General features: G+C 41.2%; 1 protein-coding gene across 3 annotated transcripts in view; it reads left to right on the top strand.

Annotated features, from left to right (window-relative positions):
* Positions 1–26,414, top strand: part of mical1 (microtubule associated monooxygenase, calponin and LIM domain containing 1) — a 135,160-nt gene that overhangs the window by 24,506 nt on the left and 84,240 nt on the right. For all 3 annotated transcript variants that reach the window (XM_084334061.1, XM_084334060.1, XM_084334059.1), the window contains exons 3-7: positions 5,169–5,490; positions 9,970–10,177; positions 14,366–14,473; positions 24,674–24,769; positions 25,344–25,499. In XM_084334061.1, the coding sequence (XP_084190187.1) occupies positions 5,233–5,490; positions 9,970–10,177; positions 14,366–14,473; positions 24,674–24,769; positions 25,344–25,499 (826 nt within the window). In that variant the 5' untranslated portion in view covers positions 5,169–5,232. The remainder of the gene's footprint in view (positions 1–5,168; positions 5,491–9,969; positions 10,178–14,365; positions 14,474–24,673; positions 24,770–25,343; positions 25,500–26,414) is intronic.

Genomic DNA, 26,414 nt, shown 5'->3' with positions numbered 1-26,414 from the left:
ATACCGAACAACTGTGACCTCATTCTTCTTCTAAATTCATGCTATATTATGTTATTATGTTATTTGATACTATCTTGTCTAGCACAGTCTCTGGAGCGTAACAGTAAGAAGCATTTTGTATGAAAGTATTCTGTACTTCTGTATGACAACTATTAAAGAACTTGAACTTGAACTACCTAAACACTTACGGAGCTTCACCATGTTACCTCCTTCGTAACGGACTCCTCTGCTCGACCAAAACGGCCCTCTTGTACCTGGCAGCCTCACATCAGGCTTCACACAGGTGCCACACATCATTAATTAACAACTACCTACACAGGTGCCACACATCATTAATTAACAACTTCCTACACAGGTGCCACACATCATTAATTAACAACTTCCTACACAGGTGCCACACATCATTAACTAACAACTACCTACACAGGTGCCACACATCATTAACTAACAACTACCTACACAGGTGCCACACATCATTAATTAACAACTTCCTACACAGGTGCCACACATCATTAATGAACAACTTCCTACACAGGTGCCACACATCATTAATTAACAACTTCCTACACAGGTGCCACACATCATTAACTAACAACTTCCTACACAGGTGCCACACATCATTAATTAACAACTTCCTACACAGGTGCCGCACATCATTAATTAACAACTTCCTAATTAACAACTTCCTACACAGGTGCCACACATCATTAATTAACAACTACCTACACAGGTGCCACACATCATTAATTAACAACTACCTACACAGGTGCCACACATCATTAATTAACAACTACCTACACAGGTGCCACACATCATTAATTAACAATTACCTACACAGGTGCTACACATCATTAATTAACAACTACCTACACAGGTGCCACACATCATTAATTAACAACTACCTACACAGGTGCCACACATCATTAATTAACAATTACCTACACAGGTGCTACACATCATTAATTAACAATTACCTACACAGGTGCTACACATCATTAATTAACAACTACCTACACAGGTGCCACACATCAATTCATTAACCTACCCAGCAAATGGAAACACCAATAAAAACCACAGCCATGATAATGTAATAAATATTATAAATGTATCTGTGTGACATGTTGAATGTACTTGCCCACTCACTTTGTGTTGTTGTTGTTTGATACACAGTCTTTGCTGTTTGTTGGTGTGTTTACTGTATTCGATTTAATGCAACTGCGCAACTGTGGTTGCGCAATACCGCAACTGCGGTAGTTAAACTGTGGGCTCGGGCTCGCGCTGTGGTTGCGCAGTTGCATACCAACACAAACAGCAAAGACTGTATATCAAACAACAACACAAAGTGAGTGGGCAAGTACATTCAACATGTCACACATGAACGTGTGCACAGTGTTGCGTTGCTCATATCAACACTGGTTGCACGCACGCTAATGACGCCACGTGCACGAGCGCTCCCGCGCATGCGCATAAATGTTCCCTCGCATAAGGACAGACTAAAGAGACGGTGCCTAATTGCCTCCACGAATGGAATGTAACACCTGACGACCGGCGCTATTGATATGCAAAGTAGCGAGGTGCCGGTGGGTACTGCGAGTTGGCGCATCAGTCGAGTGCAGCGCATTCCTGTGTGTGCACGCGCTTCTGCTCACAACTTTGGTTGCACGGTGTGTGATGTGTGAGCAACACACAGATGATCAGATGAATGAATGTAGCACTCCCAGGTGGGCACCCTTGGTTGTGCTACTGAAGGTAAAGGAAATTAATGATGGGTTTTTCTTTTTTTTGACATTCTCAGTACAATAACATGAGGGAATGGTGAGTGTTTGGTGTGTGTGTGTGTGTGTGTGTTTGTGCACTCCTCACAGTCTGACGGAGCCGTAACTATTAACAGCAGTGTAACTAGTAACGGTAACTATTAACAGCAGTGTAACTAGTAACAGTAACTATTAACAGCAGTGTAACTAGTAACGGTAACTATTAACAGCAGTGTAACTAGTAACGGTAACTATTAACAGCAGTGTAACTAGTAACAGTAACTATTAACAGCAGTGTAACTAGTAAGAATTATAGGTAAGAGGTACAGATAAGTATCTACAGATATGTAACAAGGATTATATGCAGGTATGAACAGACAGATGTGGATAAATATATATATATATATACGGTATATACAGCACATAAGAAATAAGAATATCATGCAGAGTTGTATGGGTTATATGCAGGGTTATAATGTGTGTAAACGCATCAAATATATCTATATTCCAATTTACACTGGGTTAAGAAAGTTCCCAATATATAGGGAATTTCAAATATATATGGTATTTTCCATCCATCTATACGTACTGTATGTTTAGGTGTATGGTTATTTAGGATCCCCATTAGCTTTTGCACTTGACAAAAGCTACTCTTCCTGGGGTCCGACATGTCCGACACTTAAAACAATACAACAATATTCAAGACATAAGTCGTTAACATCATTAACAATCTCATCCTTCCTTAATATCAGATTCAGTTAAGGATGACAGTGTACAAGATACTTATCAGTATAAAATAAAAATAAATAGTGCTTCCTGAGCAGCACTCACTGCCATCAACATAAATACCAAGGCCCTCGACCTGGCATACCGTGCGGCAAAGGGAACCGCTCCCGCCTACCTCCGGTCAATGGTCTCTAACTACACACCCTCAAGACCCCTACGCTCTGCATCTTCTGGCCGCCTCAGACCTACTCCTATCCAAGCTCAGGGAGGGTCATCAAAGAGAAGTCGCCTATTCTCAGTCCTTGCCCCACAATGGTGGAATGAACTACCCACCCCAGTTAGGACAGCCGAAACCCGTCCAATCTTCCGCCGTCGACTAAAGATGCACTTCTTCAACCATTATCTGAAATAATAATAAAAAAATACATGTAAAATCTAACCCTAACTAACCTTACTGTCATGCACTTGTCCTAATAAACTAACCTACACTGTAGCACTCAACACTTTGATGAACATTGTTACTCAGCTGATAGAGTTGTACCCTTCCTGATGACTTGTCGTACAGAACTTGTAAGTCGCTTTGGATAAAAGCGTCAGCTAAATGACTAAATGTAAATGTAAAATACAATTAACAAACGGTCAATTGTTTTTCACCGTTATGCCATAAGGGTACAGTGCATGCTTGTTAGTAGATTTTTTTCTTGAAAGTAGTTTTTGATTCTATTTCAGCAAAGTACCTTGGCAATGAGTTCCATTCTATCATAGCTCTGTAAGTCACAGAAGATTTGAGAAGAGTTGTCCTTGGGTTTAGGACTGGGGCTTTAACTGTGTATCAATGGTGTGGTTTCCTCCAGCAGAGCGGTCATGTAAAACATGCCTCACCCGCTGAGGTCCAAGCCTAGCAGACCTGTTTCATGCAAACCATATGCACTTTAGTGGCCGACATATGTTGAGGCCATGTGTTTAACTTGAAGGTCTCCATGACGCCGTGCGCTGCAGGCCGCTGTCCAACACATACTGAAAGCTGTGACTGACACACGTCCCGAGGCACAGGAGAAGCATGACACATCCATCCATGTGTGGGAGGGCTGTTTGCTGTTAAAGGGAGATTTAACTTTAGTCTTAGTAAACTAGTAAACTATCAGTCTTACCTCTTATCTAAAGTCATCTACTAGTAAACTATCAGTCTTACCTCTTATCTAAAGTCATCTACTAGTAAACTATCGGTCTTACCTCTTATCTAAAGTCATCTACTAGTAAACTAGCAGTCTTACCTCTTATCTAAAGTCATCTACTAGTAAACTAGCAGTCTTACCTCTTATCTAAAGTCATCTACTAGTAAACTAGCAGTCTTACCTCTTATCTAAAGTCATCTACTAGTAAACTAGCAATCTTACCTCTTATCTAAAGTCATCTACTAGTAAACTAGCAGTCTTACCTCTTATCTAAAGTCATCTACTAGTAAACTAGCAGTCTTACCTCTTATCTAAAGTCATCTACTAGTAAACTATCAGTCTTACCTCTTATCTAAAGTCATCTACTAGTAAACTAGCAGTCTTACCTCTTATCTAAAGTCATCTACTAGTAAACTAGCAGTCTTACCTCTTATCTAAAGTAATCTACTAGTAAACTAGCAGTCTTACCTCGTATCTAAAGTCATCTACTAGTAAACTAGCAGTCTTACCTCTTATCTAAAGTCATCTACTAGTAAACTAGCAGTCTTACCTCGTATCTAAAGTCATCTACTAGTAAACTAGCAGTCTTACCTCTTATCTAAAGTCATCTACTAGTAAACTATCAGTCTTGCCTCTTATCTAAAGTCATCTACTAGTAAACTATCAGTCTTACCTCTTATCTAAAGTCATCTACTAGTAAACTAGCAGTCTTACCTCTTATCTAAAGTCATCTACTAGTAAACTAGCAGTCTTACCTCTTATCTAAAGTCATCTACTAGTAAACTAGCAGTCTTACCTCTTATCTAAAGTCATCAACTACTAAACTAGCAGTCTTACCTCTTATCTAAAGTCATCTACTACTAAACTAGCAGTCTTACCTCTTATCTAAAGTCATCTACTAGTAAACTAAGTCTGCTGTCAACACCACCATTCCTCCCAGGTGTCAGGCTCCTCATTCACTTCCATTCATTTTGAGGACTCAAAATATAATAATACTACCGAATTATAAACAAAACAATACAGCAATATCATTCAATGGATTTATTTTTTTCAGTCGAAGCTAATATTGTCATTTTAAAATAATCAGTATAGGAACTATTTCTCACTTGAGGTGTTAGTTTGACCAACTACAAGAGGACTGCTGGTTTCTGTTCTACTACATGTTCTACTAAAGTGAACTATCCCTTTAAGTGGTTCTGAAGAGAATATACAAGGCTACAAAACAACAACACCCACAGCTGGAGAAGTTAGTGATGATGAGTCAGGTGACGAGGAAGTCTCCCCACGTTTAAGACGGCAGGGGGTGGGTGGTGGAACTTCCCTCGTCTTAATACAGTAAGCCAAGTAGTTAGTCAGACTGTTTATGGTCATCACCATATAACTTCAAAAGTACCACGCCGGGCAGGCCACTACCAGACCATCTCCCGGTAATCCTGCTCTCACACGCCCTCATTACTTCCAGTCTGCCAGGTTTCCTGAACGCTCTCTCCGTCCTTCTCCTCGTCTTCCTCAGTCCAACGGCCTGACTCGCCGACCCGGTCCGCCCGTCCTCCTCCTCCTCCGCCGCCGCCGCCGCCATGGCGAGCCGGGACGCCGTGGACCCGGCCCACGCCGTGTTTGACCTCTTCGTCGGAGCCCAGAGCTGCAAGGACGTCCAGCGGCACTTCGGCGAGCTCTGCCGCCACCTGGAGGTCGACCCCAAGGACTACGGGACCTTCTACGGCAAGCTGAAGGAGAGGCTGAACTACTGGAAGGCCAAAGCCCTGTGGGTGAAGCTGGACAAGAGGGCGGCTCACCAGGACTACCAGCAAGGCAAGGCGTGTGCCAAAAACAAGGTGAGAGACGTAGAGCACAGGCGTTGTGTTGATGCCTCTTAATATTATTATTAGTGCTGTCAATAGATAAAAAAAAATTAACTAATTAATCTCACAATTTTCTGTAATTAATCTAGATTAAAAATTGCATTTTTCGATTTAAGACCGAAGCTTGTAACAGATATTTACTTGAGTAAAATCATGGAATTAATGTAAAATCAACACAAAGAAAGTATATTTAGATTCAAATACTATTTTAATAGTATTTTAATAGTAATATAAATCATATTAACAACAAAAATGTGTTCCATCTTCATGTCATATGATTTTCAAAAAGGTGCATGAGTGGATGCAAAAAAAGAACATGCAAATATACTGCTGAAAGTTCAGAACGTTGAAGATTTTTAGAATCTAGATTAATTAATTTTAATGCTTTAATTAATTTAAATTAATCTCAAGTTAAAGCATACATTTTGACAGCCCTAATTATCATATTATATATAATATATTATATTGTTTATATTGTTTATTTTTCTCATATTTTTATATTCAGCGTTAACACTTTCGCGGCCACTGGGATGAGTCTAATTAATCTCAAGAGGACCGGGATATGTAAACAGACGTGGGGCTGTTTGTAGAGCTAAATCTATACTTTATAGCAGGGGTGTCCAACCTTTTTTGAACCAAGATCTACTTTTTTATTTACCACCTAGCCCGAGAGCTACCAGCCAAAATTGTATATTGTAAGCCGTCATTTGAGGCTTTATAAAAGCAGCATAATGAACACAAATCTGTCAGTGCCGAGTCTGACCTCATCTTAAATAACAAACAGCATTGCTTGTTGTAGTTAACAAGGAGAGGAAGAGTTGATTTAGCAAATTTTTTTTTTTTTTTTTTTTTTTTTTTTATAATCACATTTTTTTAATCAAGATCTACTTGAAATCAGCCCGCGATCTACCTGTCGATCGCGATCGACTGGTTGGGCCCCACTGCTTTATAGTATTGCTATCTGTCCATTCTCATTGTGAATTGAGACCATAAACCGTCCCTTCAAAATGGCTTAAAGAAAAAAAAAATCATCAATACGTTCTCATTTTATAGCGCCGTGAATATAAGCGTTATACCGGATTTGGTCTAGTATATTTCCTGGAAGCCGAGATAATGGGCTAATAGCTAATAACATTAAATCCAATGTCATTTCGGTTATAGATACGCTCCAGTTAAAACTCAAACTGCATATGATCGGCACGATCCCCACGCATGTATGCATGAAAGGGGGGGGGGGGGGCGGGGGACGTCGTTTCTGATTATTGATTACCAATAACCGCGTTAGCCTCATTAGCCTCATAGGCCGAACGCCTGGATGGCTATCAAAACAAGGCCCGATCGGGATGTACTTTACGTGAAAAAGATCTTACCGTGGTCCGGTGGGATCCCCCCGAGCATTTCCCTGTTATCGATCACCATCTGGTAGATCGATATGTCCATTGGCTGATGATAAATCCCCTTATTGCATGGTGAAATCTGCGATGCAAAACCTAATCCAAGTTACAGGCTGCAGATCCAGAATCGAGCTAACATAAAACTCCATTGAAAGTAAAACAAAAGAGTCCACCGTTCGGCCACAGGGAACACTGCATTATCGCGATAGCGCCCCTAAGAGGATCTGGCCGGTATTGCACCTTCTCGAATTCAAAGAGTAGGGTATATCTGCAGTGCCGCTCGGCGACCTTGAATAGGTTATTAAAATGGAATAAAAGCAATAACAACTTGCCACGGATTTATCCGTGCTTCTGTCCACAACGGGTGGAATCGAAACGGATATATACGTTGTTCGTCCCCATTGTGTTAATTATATTGTTTACACCATTTATTGTTCTCATATTTCTATATTCAGATCTAATTGTATTGCCTATATTTATGTTTTTCTACTATTACCCTGCCCATACCTGTACCTCCCCTCCCCCTCCCCCCATGCTGCTATGATGCCCGGATTTCCCCAAAGGGATCAATATAGGAATATCTTATCTTATCTTATTTGTGAAAGAGTAGGGTATATCTGCAGTGCCGCTCGGCGACCTTGAATAGGTTATTAAAATGGAATAAAAGCAATAACAACTTGCCACGGATTTATCCGTGCTTCTGTCCACAACGGGTGGAATCGAAACACGGATATATACGTTGTTCGTCCCCATTGTGTTAATTATATTGTCTCCTGTCTCCTGTCTCCTGACCGTTCCTATTAGACACCACTCTGTGTTGCACTTCACTGTGAGTGTGAATATTCATTCATTCAGTCTTTATTTCATCTGGAAGGATCATTGAGAACAAGCTCTCATTTACAAGGTCGAGACCACGCATAGTAAATACAAAACAGTGTAGAAACAGAAAATTAATTACACATTTAAAATAATTAAAAACAACTTCAGACTGGTGAAGTTTAAACTGACCGATGGATACTGATTTAAGTTTTAACCTGTTAAGCCCGAGCCATATTTTCAGAATATTCGCCTAAAAAATACATACCCAAGTAAATGGAAGATTACTCTACTTTTACTTGGTATCTAGGGACATCTATGGACTTCAGGGAATGTATCCCCCAGTGTCCCAAATATTACACATGTCTGTTACTATGCTTGAGTAAATTGTAATGAACCAAAGGAGAATATTTATTATTATTATTATTATTATTATTATTATTATTATTATTATTATTATTATTATTATTATTATTATTATTATTATTATACTGAGCTCATTCAGCACCTCCTTGAGATCAAGTGTGACATGACAATCATAATATTTCTAATATTTCTACAAAAAAAATGTTGTGGCTGGTGTGAGCTGGGTAGTGTAGTTTTTTTGTTGTTTTTTTTTAAATCTTTTTCCCCCTCCTTTTTCCTCCGGTTTTCTCCCATCCCAATGTTAGTCGTTATGCCAATTCCCAATCCCCTTCCTGGTCGCTGCGCACTTACCCCCCACAGTCGGTCTGGGAGAGTGGAGGCTACCACGTGCTTCCTCCGACACACGTCTAGCCAATCAACCGCTTCTTTTCACCTGGCAGCGCGGACTCTCACTGAGAGGGTGTAGCGTGTGGAAGGATCACACTACCCCCCTTAGATCCTATCCGCGCTGAGCAGGCGCCCCGACCAAACTGTAGGAGTCACTGTTTACAACGACCCGGACCCACCCCGCCAGCTTTCCCACCCTCTAATACTGCCAATTGTATTAGTGTGAACGGCCAGCCAAGCTGGTGACAACGCCGGAGCTGTGAGCTGGATTCGAACAGGCGAATCCAGCGTCTCCGGCGTTTGGTGACGAACGCAATCTCCGCTACGCCACCTGACCGCCCTTGGGTAGTGTAGTTTTATGAAATTTAGATGTCCATCGAAAGCCCTGGGTCTCCCCTTTCTTAGGACTACTACGATTCCATGACGGCTTCCTGTCCTCACGTCTAAATCCTCAGATTTCCGATGCTATGCGCAGTATATAGTGTGTATACCTAAACACACAAAATTCACACTTGAATGAAACGCAAATTAAAATGATTTGTTGATTTAAATATATTTATTTTCTTTTGCTAGTATGGTCGTGAAATTGGTATTAAATGTAGCTCTAAGTGGTATTAAAAAGCTTTTAAAAAGTCTTAGATTTAACTTGTTAACCTGCAGACACCCTGGTAAGTGTAATGTGTTCCATGCTGGTTGTAACCAGTGTTGTAGTACTCGAGTCCAGGACGCCTAAATATTAAAGGCAACCAACTTGTGTCTAGCCACGCCCCCGCTCTGTCGCGGCAGCATTATGTAGCAGTAATCCCCCCTTTTTTAACATCGACAACTAGCTCAACTGGTAGTGCTGCCTTGCTGTGGATCCTGCGGTCCGTTGGTGACAAGTTCGATTCCCTTAAATTTTTTTTTTTTTAACATGCATTCTTTCGCCGGTTAAGTTTAGGCATGTTAACTTTAAGCATTGTTTCGGAGTTGGTTAAGGTTAAGGTTAGGCATTGTTTCGGAGTTGGTTAAGGTTAGAAGGGTTAAGTTTAGGCGCTGTTAAGGAGCTGGTTAAGGTTAGAGTTTGTCTTAGAGAATGGCAATAGACAGCCTATTTCCGCGCTGCAGCTCTTTCGCGCTACCGCGGTCACATGGGCGTAGTGGCCAATCAGAGAAACGCTAAACACAAGTTGGTTGCCTAAAATATTCACGCGTCCAGGACTCGTGACTCCACTTGGGACTCGAGCATCGACTGCAGACGAGGACTCTGACTTGTTAATTGATAAATATATTATACATACACTTTTTCTTTTTGGGACCTAAGCATTTGGCATACGATATTGATGGCTAGTGCAATTGTTTGAAATGGTGACCGCTTAGTAGTCATTTATGTTTTAATGTAGACCTTTCTTATATTTGTACGTCAGCTCTTTGACTGCCAGAGTGGAGTGGACTCAACCTTGACGACCTGGACTGAATAAACCTCTTGAATGTCCCTCTCCCTCGTCAGTGTCTGGTGCTCGGCGCCGGGCCCTGTGGACTCAGGGCGGCCATAGAGCTGGCCCTGCTGGGTGCTCAGGTGGTGCTGGTGGAGAAGAGGGAGGCCTTCTCCAGGAACAACGTGCTCCACCTGTGGCCCTACACCATCTACGACCTGCGGGGGCTCGGCGCCAAGAAGTTCTACGGGAAGTTCTGCACCGGCACCCTGGATCACGTCAGTGAGTGGATTTAGTTTTTACCACGGCACCGCGTCGTCGACATACAGAACCGCTGGTCTTTACGGCCTTTATTGATCCCCTTAATTCAGGTGTCATAGCAGCATGAGGGGGGTACAGGCAGAGGAGGTAATGAGTGGCAGAATTAACACTTTAACTGCCGGAAACGTGTTTCGGCGTCTTTCCTAGCCATGCTCAAGTTGCAGAGGACGCCGTAACTCGTATTTGATATCAATATTTCAAAAATCTGTGATCGGATTCATATTTCCCATCCGGAGCCCTTGACACACAGTTCTGATCTCCTCTCAATCCTCTAGCGGTTCAAGAGCGCCATCTGGTGGCCGATCGGCAGATCGAAACCGGATGTCAACCTTTAATCCGGAAGTGCTCACTCCATATGGGGTCCGACCACTCGCTATAGCTCCCGCGACTCCATCTTGAAACACTGGATAATAGATCGCTCGCCCTAACTCAATAAACAACGTTATTTGGACGTATATACTATTATACAACCTGGAAATGGATCGGGTATTTCGACATCCCATAATGGAAAAAATTCTGTTCCACGATCATCTGCCAGCGGCGCAAGGAAGCCACGGTAAGATTCAGCGTTATTTTCTAATGTCTTCTATACTAACTGCTATGATGAACATATGACCCACATTAGATGAATGGTATAACGCTGCCCACGGAATTATAAACGCCCCCTCGCCCATCCGGTCAACATCAGATGACGTGTAATAACTTCTAGAACCACGTCCAGTTGAAATTTATTATCTGGCACAGATCGCTATCAAACTGTATTTCATCATCAATATAATGCATTTGGGGCTATAAATCACGTTCTGGAGAAAGCTGCAGAAAGAGATGAAAACATACTTATACTTTAGACTATATTTTAGTATGAATATGTGAATGAAAAAGTACATACACCCTGAACAATACATATAGGACATTGAATGGGCCCTAATAATAATGTAATAATGTAAATGTAAATGTAATGGCAATCTAGCAATAGAATTTAAAAAGTTATAGCCCTGCAAAGAAGGGGAACTTCTCCATGTTAAATAGAGCTGGCAACGGATGGTATATCATGAATTTAACCTTAGGCAATCAAAGTGTTAAATCAATAATAATAGTAGTAATAATAATAATAATAATAATAATAATAATAATAATAATAATAATAATAATAATAATAATAATAATAATAATAATAATAATAATAATAGTATACGTGATAGATAAATACTTTATTGATCCCCTTGGGGAAATTCAGGTATCTAGTATGAATGAATGAATGACCTTTATTTATATAGCACCCTTCACAACACGAATGCACAGGGTGCTTTACACTACAGCATAACATATTAAAAAAAAATCTGAAATAAATGACAACAATAACAGACAGCAGTTAGTTAGTGAACCAAATAAAATATAAATAATTTAAATAAAATCATCAGTCAATAACTAAAAACTATAGGAACAGTGAGGACAAAAGGATGCCCATATATGACCAAAAGGCTGTCTGAACATGTGTATTTTTAGCAGTTTTTTAAAGGAGTTTTCTGAGGGGGCAGTTCGCAGGTCCAGGGGGAGGGCGTTCCAGAGCCTTGGTGCCGTCACCTCGAAGGCTCGATCACCCCTTGTTTTGAGCCTGGACCTGGGGACCACCAGGAGGTGCTGATCGGCAGATCTGAGTAGTAGTTCTCATCAGTTGACAAACGTTAAAAATAGACATAAATGGACACACAATAAGAGTCAAATGAGTAAAACACTGTGGTGGACAAACAATAAAATCTGTACTTAAGTTACAAAGTTAAACATTTAAAAAGGTTAAAGGGAGCAGTAAAGTAGGTCAATAGATTAAGGCAAATTAGCACTATTGCACGTTGTCCAATGGAGGGGGGGGGGGGGCTCAGGAGTCAGGAGGTAGAGCAGTCGTCTGGTAATCCTAGAGGTTCCCTGTTCGATTTGTTTCGAAGTGTCCTTGAGCAAGACACTTAATCCCAATGAGCAGGTTGGCACCTTGCATGGTCGCCTCCATTGTCGGTGTGTGAATGTGTGAGTGAATGGGTAAAATGTTGAACAAATTGTAAAGCGCTTTGGATAAAAGCTGTTATATAAATGCATCATTTACTATTTCACGAGCTGCTGCCCTCGTCTGAGGTGTTGAACAGTGTGCTATATCGTGGTAGCAGAGTCCGTGCCGTGGTTTAGTATGAATTATCTTTAGTTTAGTATAGTATTTAATTAGGGGTGGGGGAAAAATCGATACGTAGTAGTATCGCGATACAAAATAAAATTTTGTATAAGGAAGTTTCATTGTTAATTTCAATACCTGTAATAGTACAGTAGTCCACACACACACATGTGCATTCAGTTAAGTTGGAATATGACTGTAATACAAACGGTTCAGTTTGTCAGGTACATGCAACACAGATTACAGTGTTGACTGTTGATCTGTCTGCTTGAGAAAATACCATGTTCTGCAATAAAAATGATTGAAGTGAGATGAACAGACTGAACTTTATTTTATTAGATAAAACCTGTTGACAAAGTTTTACTTTGCAGTTGAAAAAAGGTAATACATTTAATTTTTTAGTAAAAAAATTACTGTATTCTACCCATTCTACAATCTGTTAATAAAAGTTTCAATCAATCAAATTTGATTGATTGAAAATGTTATTAACAGATTGCAGAATGGGTACATTACAGTAAGGCTCAATACACACAATTGTTAAGGGGATGCAGACCAGAGAAAGACTTTCGTCTTGTTTACACCAGGGTCCCCCATTTTCAATTCATTATGAATTGTAAGTAGGGTGCAACTAGCACCGTGCAATCCATTCTTTGTGGATCTAGCCCTCAGAGAATAGTAAAAAGAATAGTCAAAGACTCCGGCCACCCAAACAACTGCCTCTTTGCACTGTTGCGGTCAGGCAAGCGCTACCGGAGTCTCATGGCCGGTACAGAGCGACTCAGAAGGAGCTTCTATCCTCAGGCTATCAGGATGCTCAATGACTGTCTCTATGCAACACGAACCCATCTATCTACATTCACTGCACACACATCCACATGCACTCACTTTTTTTTTCTCCCATCCCAATTTCCGTATCATCCAATTCAACCCTCCCCTGTCACGGACGCTGTTTCTTGCCTCCCACAAGCCGGCTGCAATGTGGACTAAGTCATACATAGCACAAGTCCCCTCCGGTACTCGAGGTAACAGCAGTCGCATCTTTTCACCTGCGCAGCTCGATCTCTCAGTGGCGAGGAGTAACGCGTGGGAGGCTCACGCTGCCCCCGACACTTCCTGATTCTACTGCGCAGGCGCACCAACCGACCTGTAGGAGTCGCTGTCCACAACGCCCGATCCCCACCCATCAGTTTCCCACCCCCTAATACGGCCAATGTGTATTAGTACGGACGACCAGCTAAACTGAAAGCTAATGTGGAGCGCTGGGCTCGAACTGACGAGCCCAGCGTCTCCAGCATTTCGTGGCGAGCGCCTTGCCCACTACGCCACGTAGCCGCCCCTATCCACACACTCACTTTAAACACTCACCTTTAACATTCACTTTAGACACTTTAAACACTTAACACTACACCATATTTTATCTATTTATTACTAAAGATTTGCACTACGACTGTACGTCATTTTAGCATTTTGTTTGCATTTTGTACTTTAGTTTGTATAGTGTTTGGTCTTTATTCTTTATACTTTTCTACTGTATGAATCACAATCTCAGGAGGAGGCTCATACAGAACCAGGCATTTCACTGTAATGTACCTTATATATGTGACAAATAAAACTAAACTTGAAACTTAAACACACACACATGCATGCACACACACACATTTTAATACTTTATTTGGTTCCACAAATTATATTACATAAACAGGGAATCAAATGTATCGGGGTCAAGGGACACATAGCACCTCCTTCTCCACGCGGCTAAGCTGCCAATAATAGCTGAGACAGAGCAATATTTGGCAATTTGTTTTGCTTTTCTTTTAGACATTGCAGCAATTCTCAGACCGGTCACACACACGCACACACACACACACACGCACACACACACACACACACACACACACACACACACACACACACACACACACGCACACACACACACACACACACACACACTGTGTGTAAAATATATGTGTGTCTGTGTGTGTTTCTAGGCATCCGTCAGCTGCAGCTGATCCTGTTGAAGGTGTCGCTCCTGCTGGGGGTGGAGGTTCACACCGGGGTGGAGTTCCAGAGTCTGGTGGAGCCGTCTGCAGACAGAGGTACGTGCTGCTGCTGCTGCAGGTTATTATAACGGAAGGAAGGGTCGCCGCCACGTGGCGCTGCTGCAGGTTAGCAACCAGGACACCATAACAGAAGGAAGGGTCATTATGTCGTGCTGCTGCATGTTAGCAACCAGGACACCATAACAGAAGGAAGGGTCGTCATGTCGTGCTGCTGCATGTTGGCAACAAGGCAACTAACGGAAGAAAAGGGTCGTCATGTCATACCGGCGTTCTATAACAAGGAGACCATAAAAGAAGGAAGGGTCATCACGTCAGAACGGCAGCGTTCTATGCTCCGCTTGGTGCCAGTTATATTGAAGCCTGTATTAACACTTTGATCGCCATGGTTAAATTCATAATTTACCATCCCTCGCCATCTCTATTTGTCTATGGAGAAGTTCCCCTTCTTTGCAGGGCTATAACTTTTTAAATTGTATTGCTAAATTGACATTATTATGGCCCATTCAATGTCCTATATCTATTGTTCAGGGTGTAGCAACGTTATACTTTTTCATTCACATATTCATACTGAATGAGTCTGAAGTCTGACGAGCCCCAGGTCATGTAGAGGTCGTGTTGGTTTTTTTTAAGGACAGCGTGAAGTTCACTCGTGTTAGTATTTATTGCAGAAGAAGGACAAAGAAGAAGCGAAACTAAGTAAACCGTCTCTGGTTCACTTCTCATATAAACATCTTTAATCCACCCGTCTGTCTTCTGTCTCTGGTTCACTTCTCTTATAAACATCTTTAATCCACCCGTCTGTCTTCCGTCTCTGGTTCACTTCTCATATAAACATCTTTAATCCACCCGTCTGTCTTCTGTCTCTGGTTCACTTCTCATATAAACATCTTTAATCCACCCGTCTGTCTTCTGTCTCTGGTTCACTTCCCAGATAAACATCTTTAATCCACCCGTCTGTCTTCTGTCTCTCGTTCACTTCTCTTATAAACATCTTTAATCCACCCGTCGTGTCTTCTGTCTTTGGTTCACTTCTCTTATAAACATCTTTAATCCACCCGTCTGTCTTCTGTCTCTGGTTCACTTCTCTTATAAACATCTTTAATCCACCCGTCTGTCTTCTGTCTCTGGTTCACTTCTCATATAAACATCTTTAATCCACCCGTCTGTCTTCTGTCTCTGGTTCACTTCTCAGATAAACATCTTTAATCCACCCGTCTGTCTTCTGTCTCTCGTTCACTTCTCTTATAAACATCTTTAATCCACCCGTCTGTCTTCCGTCTCTGGTTCACTTCTCATATAAACATCTTTAATCCACCCGTCTGTCTTCTGTCTCTGGTTCACTTCTCTTATAAACATCTTTAATCCACCCGTCTTTCTTCTGTCTCTGGTTCACTTCTCATATAAACATCTCTAATCCACCCGTCTGTCTTCTGTCTCTGGTTCACTTCTCTTATAAACATCTTTAATCCACCCGTCTGTCTTCTGTCTCTGGTTCACTTCTCTTATAAACATCTTTAATCCACCCGTCTGTCTTCTGTCTCTGGTTCACTTCTCTTATAAACATCTTTAATCCACCCGTCTGTCTTCTGTCTCTGGTTCACTTCTCTTATAAACATCTTTAATCCACCCGTCTGTCTTCCGTCTCTGGTTCACTTCTCATATAAACATCTTTAATCCACCCGTCTGTCTTCTGTCTCTGGTTCACTTCTCTTATAAACACTTCTCTTATAAACATCTTTAATCCACCCGTCTGTCTTCCGTCTCTGGTTCACTTCTCTTATAAACATCTTTAATCCACCCGTCTGTCTTCTGTCTCTGGTTCACTTCTCTTATAAACATCTTTAATCCACCCGTCTGTCTTCCGTCTCTGGTTCACTTCTCTTATAAACATCTTTAATCCACCCGTCTGTCTTCAGTCTCTGGTTCACTTCTCAGATAAACATCTTTAATCCACCCGTCTGTCTTCTGTCTCTGGTTCACTTCTCTTATAAACATCTTTAATCCACCCGTCTGTCTTCTGTCTCTGGTTCACTTCTCTTATAAACATCTTTAATCCACCCGTCTGTCTTCCGTCTCTGGTTCACTTCTCATATAAACATCTTTAATCCACCCGTCTGTCTTCCGTCTTTGGTTCACTTCTCTTATAAACATCTTTAATCCACCCGTCTGTCTTCTGTCTCTGGTTCACTTCTCATATAAACATCTTTAATCCACCCGTCTGTTTTCCGTCTCTGGTTCACTTCTCATATAAACATCTTTAATCCACCCGTCTGTCTTCTGTCTCTGGTTCACTTCTCTTATAAACATCTTTAATCCACCCGTCTGTCTTCTGTCTCTGGTTCACTTCTCTTATAAACATCTTTAATCCACCCGTCTGTCTTCAGTCTCTGGTTCACTTCTCTTATAAACATCTTTAATCCACCCGTCTGTCTTCTGTCTCTGGTTCACTTCTCATATAAACATCTTTAATCCACCCGTCTGTCTTCTGTCTCTGGTTCACTTCTCTTATAAACATCTTTAATCCACCCGTCTGTCTTCCGTCTCTGGTTCACTTCTCTTATAAACATCTTTAATCCACCCGTCTGTCTTCTGTCTCTGGTTCACTTCTCTTATAAACATCTTTAATCCACCCGTCTGTCTTCTGTCTCTCGTTCACTTCTCTTATAAACATCTTTAATCCACCCGTCTGTCTTCTGTCTCTGGTTCACTTCTCTTATAAACATCTTTAATCCACCCGTCTGTCTTCTGTCTCTGGTTCACTTCTCATATAAACATCTTTAATCCACCCGTCTGTCTTCTGTCTCTGGTTCACTTCTCTTATAAACATCTTTAATCCACCCGTCTGTCTTCTGTCTCTGGTTCACTTCTCTTATAAACATCTTTAATCCACCCGTCTGTCTTCAGTCTCTGGTTCACTTCTCAGATAAACATCTCTAATCCACCCGTCTGTCTTCTGTCTCTGGTTCACTTCTCATATAAACATCTTTAATCCACCCGTCTGTCTTCTGTCTCTGGTTCACTTCTCATATAAACATCTTTAATCCACCCGTCTGTCTTCCGTCTCTGGTTCACTTCTCATATAAACATCTTTAATCCACCCGTCTGTCTTCTGTCTCTGGTTCACTTCTCTTATAAACATCTTTAATCCACCCGTCTTTCTTCTGTCTCTGGTTCACTTCTCATATAAACATCTCTAATCCACCCGTCTGTCTTCTGTCTCTGGTTCACTTCTCTTATAAACATCTTTAATCCACCCGTCTGTCTTCTGTCTCTGGTTCACTTCTCTTATAAACATCTTTAATCCACCCGTCTGTCTTCTGTCTCTGGTTCACTTCTCTTATAAACATCTTTAATCCACCCGTCTGTCTTCTGTCTCTGGTTCACTTCTCTTATAAACATCTTTAATCCACCCGTCTGTCTTCCGTCTCTGGTTCACTTCTCATATAAACATCTTTAATCCACCCGTCTGTCTTCTGTCTCTGGTTCACTTCTCTTATAAACACTTCTCTTATAAACATCTTTAATCCACCCGTCTGTCTTCCGTCTCTGGTTCACTTCTCTTATAAACATCTTTAATCCACCCGTCTGTCTTCTGTCTCTGGTTCACTTCTCTTATAAACATCTTTAATCCACCCGTCTGTCTTCCGTCTCTGGTTCACTTCTCTTATAAACATCTTTAATCCACCCGTCTGTCTTCAGTCTCTGGTTCACTTCTCAGATAAACATCTTTAATCCACCCGTCTGTCTTCTGTCTCTGGTTCACTTCTCTTATAAACATCTTTAATCCACCCGTCTGTCTTCTGTCTCTGGTTCACTTCTCTTATAAACATCTTTAATCCACCCGTCTGTCTTCCGTCTCTGGTTCACTTCTCATATAAACATCTTTAATCCACCCGTCTGTCTTCCGTCTTTGGTTCACTTCTCTTATAAACATCTTTAATCCACCCGTCTGTCTTCTGTCTCTGGTTCACTTCTCATATAAACATCTTTAATCCACCCGTCTGTTTTCCGTCTCTGGTTCACTTCTCATATAAACATCTTTAATCCACCCGTCTGTCTTCTGTCTCTGGTTCACTTCTCTTATAAACATCTTTAATCCACCCGTCTGTCTTCTGTCTCTGGTTCACTTCTCTTATAAACATCTTTAATCCACCCGTCTGTCTTCAGTCTCTGGTTCACTTCTCTTATAAACATCTTTAATCCACCCGTCTGTCTTCTGTCTCTGGTTCACTTCTCATATAAACATCTTTAATCCACCCGTCTGTCTTCTGTCTCTGGTTCACTTCTCTTATAAACATCTTTAATCCACCCGTCTGTCTTCCGTCTCTGGTTCACTTCTCTTATAAACATCTTTAATCCACCCGTCTGTCTTCTGTCTCTGGTTCACTTCTCTTATAAACATCTTTAATCCACCCGTCTGTCTTCTGTCTCTCGTTCACTTCTCTTATAAACATCTTTAATCCACCCGTCTGTCTTCTGTCTCTGGTTCACTTCTCTTATAAACATCTTTAATCCACCCGTCTGTCTTCTGTCTCTGGTTCACTTCTCATATAAACATCTTTAATCCACCCGTCTGTCTTCTGTCTCTGGTTCACTTCTCTTATAAACATCTTTAATCCACCCGTCTGTCTTCTGTCTCTGGTTCACTTCTCTTATAAACATCTTTAATCCACCCGTCTGTCTTCAGTCTCTGGTTCACTTCTCAGATAAACATCTCTAATCCACCCGTCTGTCTTCTGTCTCTGGTTCACTTCTCATATAAACATCTTTAATCCACCCGTCTGTCTTCTGTCTCTGGTTCACTTCTCATATAAACATCTTTAATCCACCCGTCTGTCTTCCGTCTCTGGTTCACTTCTCTTATAAACATCTTTAATCCACCCGTCTGTCTTCCGTCTCTGGTTCACTTCTCTTATAAACATCTTTAATCCACCCGTCTGTCTTCTGTCTCTGGTTCACTTCTCATATAAACATCTTTAATCCACCCGTCTGTCTTCTGTCTCTGGTTCACTTCTCTTATAAACATCTTTAATCCACCCGTCTGTCTTCTGTCTCTGGTTCACTTCTCTTATAAACATCTTTAATCCACCCGTCTGTCTTCAGTCTCTGGTTCACTTCTCAGATAAACATCTCTAATCCACCCGTCTGTCTTCTGTCTCTGGTTCACTTCTCATATAAACATCTTTAATCCACCCGTCTGTCTTCTGTCTCTGGTTCACTTCTCATATAAACATCTTTAATCCACCCGTCTGTCTTCCGTCTCTGGTTCACTTCTCTTATAAACATCTTTAATCCACCCGTCTGTCTTCCGTCTCTGGTTCACTTCTCTTATAAACATCTTTAATCCACCCGTCTGTCTTCTGTCTCTGGTTCACTTCTCTTATAAACATCTTTAATCCACCCGTCTGTCTTCAGTCTCTGGTTCACTTCTCTTATAAACATCTTTAATCCACCCGTCTGTCTTCAGTCTCTGGTTCACTTCTCTTATAAACATCTTTAATCCACCCGTCTGTCTTCTGTCTCTGGTTCACTTCTCTTATAAACATCTTTAATCCACCCGTCTGTCTTCAGTCTCTGGTTCACTTCTCAGATAAACATCTCTAATCCACCCGTCTGTCTTCTGTCTCTGGTTCACTTCTCTTATAAACATCTTTAATCCACCCGTCTGTCTTCTGTCTCTGGTTCACTTCTCTTATAAACATCTCTAATCCACCCGTCTGTCCTCTGTCTCTGGTTCACTTCTCTTATAAACATCTTTAATCCACCCGTCTGTCTTCTGTCTCTGGTTCACTTCTCATATAAACATCTTTAATCCACCCGTCTGTCTTCTGTCTCTGGTTCACTTCTCTTATAAACATCTCTAATCCACCCGTCTGTCTTCTGTCTCTGGTTCACTTCTCTTATAAACATCTCTAATCCACCCGTCTGTCTTCTGTCTCTGGTTCACTTCTCTTATAAACATCTTTAATCCACCCGTCTGTCTTCTGTCTCTGGTTCACTTCTCTTATAAACATCTTTAATCCACCCGTCTGTCTTCTGTCTCTGGTTCACTTCTCAGATAAACATCTTTAATCCACCCGTCTGTCTTCTGTCTCTGGTTCACTTCTCTTATAAACATCTTTAATCCACCCGTCTGTCTTCCGTCTCTGGTTCACTTCTCTTATAAACATCTTTAATCCACCCGTCTGTCTTCCGTCTCTGGTTCACTTCTCTTATAACATCTTTAATCCACCCGTCTGTCTTCTGTCTCTGGTTCACTTCTCATATAAACATCTTTAATCCACCCGTCTGTCTTCAGTCTCTGGTTCACTTCTCAGATAAACATCTTTAATCCACCGTCTGTCTTCTGTCTCTGGTTCACTTCTCTTATAAACATCTTTAATCCACCCGTCTGTCTTCTGTCTCTGGTTCACTTCTCAGATAAACATCTTTAATCCACCCGTCTGTCTTCAGTCTCTGGTTCACTTCTCAGATAAACATCTTTAATCCACCCGTCTGTCTTCAGTCTCTGGTTCACTTCTCAGATAAACATCTTTAATCCACCCGTCTGTCTTCTGTCTCTGGTTCACTTCTCTTATAAACATCTTTAATCCACCTGTCTGTCTTCTGTCTCTGGTTCACTTCTCTTATAAACATCTTTAATCCACCCGTCTGTCTTCTGTCTCTGGTTCACTTCTCTTATAAACATCTTTAATCCACCCGTCTGTCTTCTGTCTCTGGTTCACTTCTCATATAAACATCTTTAATCCACCCGTCTGTCTTCTGTCTCTGGTTCACTTCTCTTATAAACATCTTTAATCCACCCGTCTGTCTTCTGTCTCTGGTTCACTTCTCTTATAAACATCTTTAATCCACCCGTATGTCTTCTGTCTCTGGTTCACTTCTCTTATAAACATCTTTAATCCACCCGTCTGTCTTCTGTCTCTGGTTCACTTCTCTTATAAACATCTTTAATCCACCCGTCTGTCTTCTGTCTCTGGTTCACTTCTCAGATAAACATCTTTAATCCACCCGTCTGTCTTCAGTCTCTGGTTCACTTCTCAGATAAACATCTTTAATCCACCCGTCTGTCTTCTGTCTCTGGTTCACTTCTCTTATAAACATCTTTAATCCACCTGTCTGTCTTCTGTCTCTGGTTCACTTCTCTTATAAACATCTTTAATCCACCCGTCTGTCTTCTGTCTCTGGTTCACTTCTCTTATAAACATCTTTAATCCACCCGTCTGTCTTCTGTCTCTGGTTCACTTCTCATATAAACATCTTTAATCCACCCGTCTGTCTTCTGTCTCTGGTTCACTTCTCTTATAAACATCTTTAATCCACCCGTCTGTCTTCTGTCTCTGGTTCACTTCTCTTATAAACATCTTTAATCCACCCGTCTGTCTTCTGTCTCTGGTTCACTTCTCAGATAAACATCTTTAATCCACCCGTCTGTCTTCCGTCTCTGGTTCACTTCTCAGATAAACATCTTTAATCCACCCGTCTGTCTTCTGTCTCTGGTTCACTTCTCTTATAAACATCTTTAATCCACCGTCTGTCTTCTGTCTCTGGTTCACTTCTCTTATAAACATCTTTAATCCACCGTCTGTCTTCTGTCTCTGGTTCACTTCTCTTATAAACATCTTTAATCCACCCGTCTGTCTTCTGTCTCTGGTTCACTTCTCTTATAAACATCTTTAATCCACCCGTCTGTCTTCTGTCTCTGGTTCACTTCTCTTATAAACATCTTTAATCCACCCGTCTGTCTTCTGTCTCTGGTTCACTTCTCTTATAAATAGGGATGCCCCGATCACGTTTTTTGCCACCGATACCGATCGTCTTGAGCCATATCGGCCGATACCGATCCGATATCAATCGTTTTTGATTAAAAAAATTCTTTGAATTAAAAAAAATTAATTAATATTTTTTTTAATATATATATATATATATATATATATATATATATATATATATATATATATATATTTTTTTTATCTTATGTTGTGGGACTTGTACAGCACTTTGGTAAACTTTGTTGTTTTTAAATGTGCTCTATAAATAAAGTGGATTGGATTAATGAATTAAGTAGCCCCTTTCGTGACTGTGACGCAGCCAACACGGCTGTGTGATTTAATTCAAGGTGGATCGCTGTTGTCATTTGAACAACTTCAGATTTCATGGGAACTACCAATCCCCCAAATCAAGAATGTTTAAGATGAATGAAGTAAGATTTTGATTATTTGAAATATGGCCTGTGTAGACTAAACTATGCACAGAATTATGTCAGTCTACAAGGTCCGGATTCTACATGGTCCGGCAATGTAGACCTTGTAGACTCCACTACAGACCAATTATCAGTGAATGTTCATGCATTTTTAAGAAGGGCTACTTCCACAAAAAAACAAAGAACTCACCAAAACATCTCAGTAGCACCTTATCTAAATGTTCTATTTCATATATGGAGATTCATATTTATTTATGCATTGCATGCATTTCTACATTTTATTTCCTATTTTGTTTATTCATCCCAGTATCTTTCTTTCTTATGTGTGGAATTCTACAAGGCATTTACATTCACATTTACATTTAGTCATTTAGCTGACGCTTTTATCCAAAGCGATTTACAAGTTCTGTACGACAGGTCATCAGGAAGGATACAACTCTATCAGCTGAGTAACAATATTCATCAAAGTGTTGCGTGTTACAGTGTAGATTAGTTTATTAGGACAAGTGCATGACAGTAAGGTTAGTTAGGGTTAGATTTTTTTTTATTTTATTTTTTTTATTTTATTTCAGATAATGGTTGAAGAAGTGCGTCTTTAGTCGACTGCGAAAGATTGGATGGGATTCGGCTGTCCTAACTGGGGTGGGTAGTTCATTCCACCATTGTGGGGCAAGGACTGAGAATAGGCGTGTAGGTGGTGTATGTGTTTGAGGATGATATCCTTCAAACAGGCTATAGTGATGATATAATTTGGGCAGTGCTGAGCTGGGTTCCTTTCCTCCAGTGTATTTGTCCCCTGGCCCCACCCAATGGCCCCATGCGCACACACACACACATACACACACACACAAAGTAAAAAAAAGAAAAATTGAAAAAAAAAATTGTGATTTTTTTTTTTTTTTTTACTTCGATTTTTTTTTTTATGTTCGAAGCTTGTGCCATCGAACAAAGCTTCGAAGCTTCGAAGTATTTAAGACAGCCCTAATCTGCAAACAGCTCCACTGTGTGTGTACTCGAGTAGCCTCCAGCTATGACCAGGATTCTCCGGAGCTGCAGCTGGACCCTATTGATCACATTCAACATGCCCTCAGCTTGAATACGCATCGAATCAGTTTTATAAGACATTGATATCAGGAGCCATCTGTAGCTACTGCTAGCCGGCTATATAACATTAAGACAACGCCTCAGTGAACTATTTAGTTTAATGGGACGTTTCGTTTTGAACAGTGAGCTAACGTGAGCTAACGTGAGCTATCATGCACTACTAGACTTGCTGGAGCATTTGTTGATATCAGGAGCTATCAGTAGCTAGCCGGCTAGATACCGTTAGACAATGCCTCATCATGTATTAAACTAAAAGTGAATAGTTGACTGGGTCATTTTGTAACGGTAGCTAACGTTAGCTCACGGAGGTCCCAGTGTCCCACTAGACTAGACTATACTAGTGTTTACAGTACACGGGTGCGGGAGGGGCTGGAGGAGGAGGAGGAGGAGCAGACGCCGCTGCTCTCTCCGTGTGTCTGAGACAGAACTCAGCGAGTGAGATCTCCGCTCAGAATTGGATCATGTTTTTCGATCGGTTTTGACGATCGGCGAAAATAAAGCATTATCACCGATCGCATATTTATACTGATTATCGGCCGATAACGATCGGTGGCCGATCGATCGGGGCATCCCTACTTATAAACATCTTTAATCCACCCGTCTGTCTTCTGTCTCTGGTTCACTTCTCATATAAACATCTTTAATCCACCCGTCTGTCTCCGTCTCTGGTTCACTTCTCATATAAACATCTTTAATCCACCCGTCTGTCTTCCGTCTCTGGTTCACTTCTCTTATAAACATCTTTAATCCACCCGTCTGTCTTCTGTCTCTGGTTCACTTCTCTTATAAACATCTTTAATCCACCCGTCTGTCTTCTGTCTCTGGTTCACTTCTCATATAAACATCTTTAATCCACCCGTCTGTCTTCCGTCTCTGGTTCACTTCTCATATAAACATCTTTAATCCACCCGTCTGTCTCCGTCTCTCAGGTTGGATGGCAGCGCTGCGTCCTGAGTCTCATCCTGTTGCCGCTTTCCAGTTTGACGTCTTTATCTCGGCAGGAGGAGGAAGCTTTGTCCCTGATGGTGAGACACACACACACACACACACACACACACACACACACACACACACACACACACACACACACACACAGATACAGAGATACAGACACACACATACACACACACAGAGACAGACACACACACACACACAGACACACACACACACACACAGATAGAGACAGACACACACACATATACACACACACACACATACACACAGAGACAGACACACACACACACACACACACACACACACACACACACACAGACAGAGAGACAGGCACACACACACATATACACACACATACAGAGAGACACACATACAGACAGACACATATATACACACACACACACATAATTTACATTAGAATAAAATGTATTCTCATCATACAGCACAAGTACAGTACAACCAAAACAAGTTTGACATCCAACCAGAGTGCAAATGTAACAGTAAAGTGCAACAGTAATTCTCTCTCTCTCTCTCTCTCTCTCTCTCTCTCTCTCTCTCTCTCTCTCTCTCTCTCTCTCACATAAACCTCTTCCCTTGTTGATAATATCCCCCCCCCCCCCCCCCCCCCCCCACCTCCTCCATCAGGCTTCAAACACAAGGAGCTCAGGGGGAAACTGGCCATCGGCATCACCGCTAACTTCCTGAACCGGAACAGCGCCGCCGAGGCCCAGGTAGCGGAGATCAGCGGCGTGGCCCGTATCTACAACCAGAAGTTCTTCCAGGACCTGCTCACTGAGACGGGTAGAGTTTCACAGCGACACACGGATACTTTTGCCCTAATGATAAGGATAAATCTGGGGGCAACAGTGGCTTTTGTTTTCTTTGTTTGATTGTGGATCCCCATTAGTCTACTACACCAAAGTGAGACTACTCTTCCTGGGGTCCAAACATTAAAAATACAAACGCACACAAAAAAAGTTAAAATAAAAATATAAAACCACAAACATTGAAGTACGAAATGTATGAAAACATCACAACGAACAAAACGGTGAATAAAAACTCACTCAATATTCATAAGTTAGATAATCACAATTCTCCAACCATAAAATACAAATGACATAATCAGTCCATAATAATAATAATAATAATGGATTGGATTTATATAGCGCTCTTCTCTGACTCAGAGCGCTTCACAGAGTCCATTATTCGTTCATACACAGTCATCCCGGTGGTGGTAAGCTACAATTGCAGCCAGAGCTGCCCTGAGGCAGACTCACGGAAGCGTGGCGAATAATCAACGCCTACGGCCCCTCCGACCACCACCAACATTCATTCACATGCATACACACAGTCCATAAGAACAAAACAGTTCAAAATAATTTATATGATTTTAACTCATAATATAGCATAACTTTTCTCAAGTCACCGATCACCTTTATATTTCCATACTAATTTCCATAATAAGTCAATGACCAAAATGTAACTCATTATTCATGAGCGCAATTTTAAACTTTTTTTTAAACATAAATTTGTTCCTTACCATAGTTATATTTCTGGGTATTTTATTCCAATAAGCAACTGCTATATACATTACCGTCTTTTTCAGAGCATTTGTTTTTGGTAGAGGTAAAGTAAAGCATGAATCTAATGCTTGCCTTGTCCTATGTCCATGTCTCATATTAGTTGGGTACAGTTGTGAGTGCAAACCCTCAGGTT

Source organism: Notolepis coatsorum (assembly GCF_963971535.1).
Source record: "Notolepis coatsorum genome assembly, chromosome: 17".
In the NCBI taxonomy this organism is placed as follows: domain Eukaryota; kingdom Metazoa; phylum Chordata; class Actinopteri; order Aulopiformes; family Paralepididae; genus Notolepis; species Notolepis coatsorum.
This window is presented reverse-complemented; position numbering and strand designations above follow the sequence as displayed.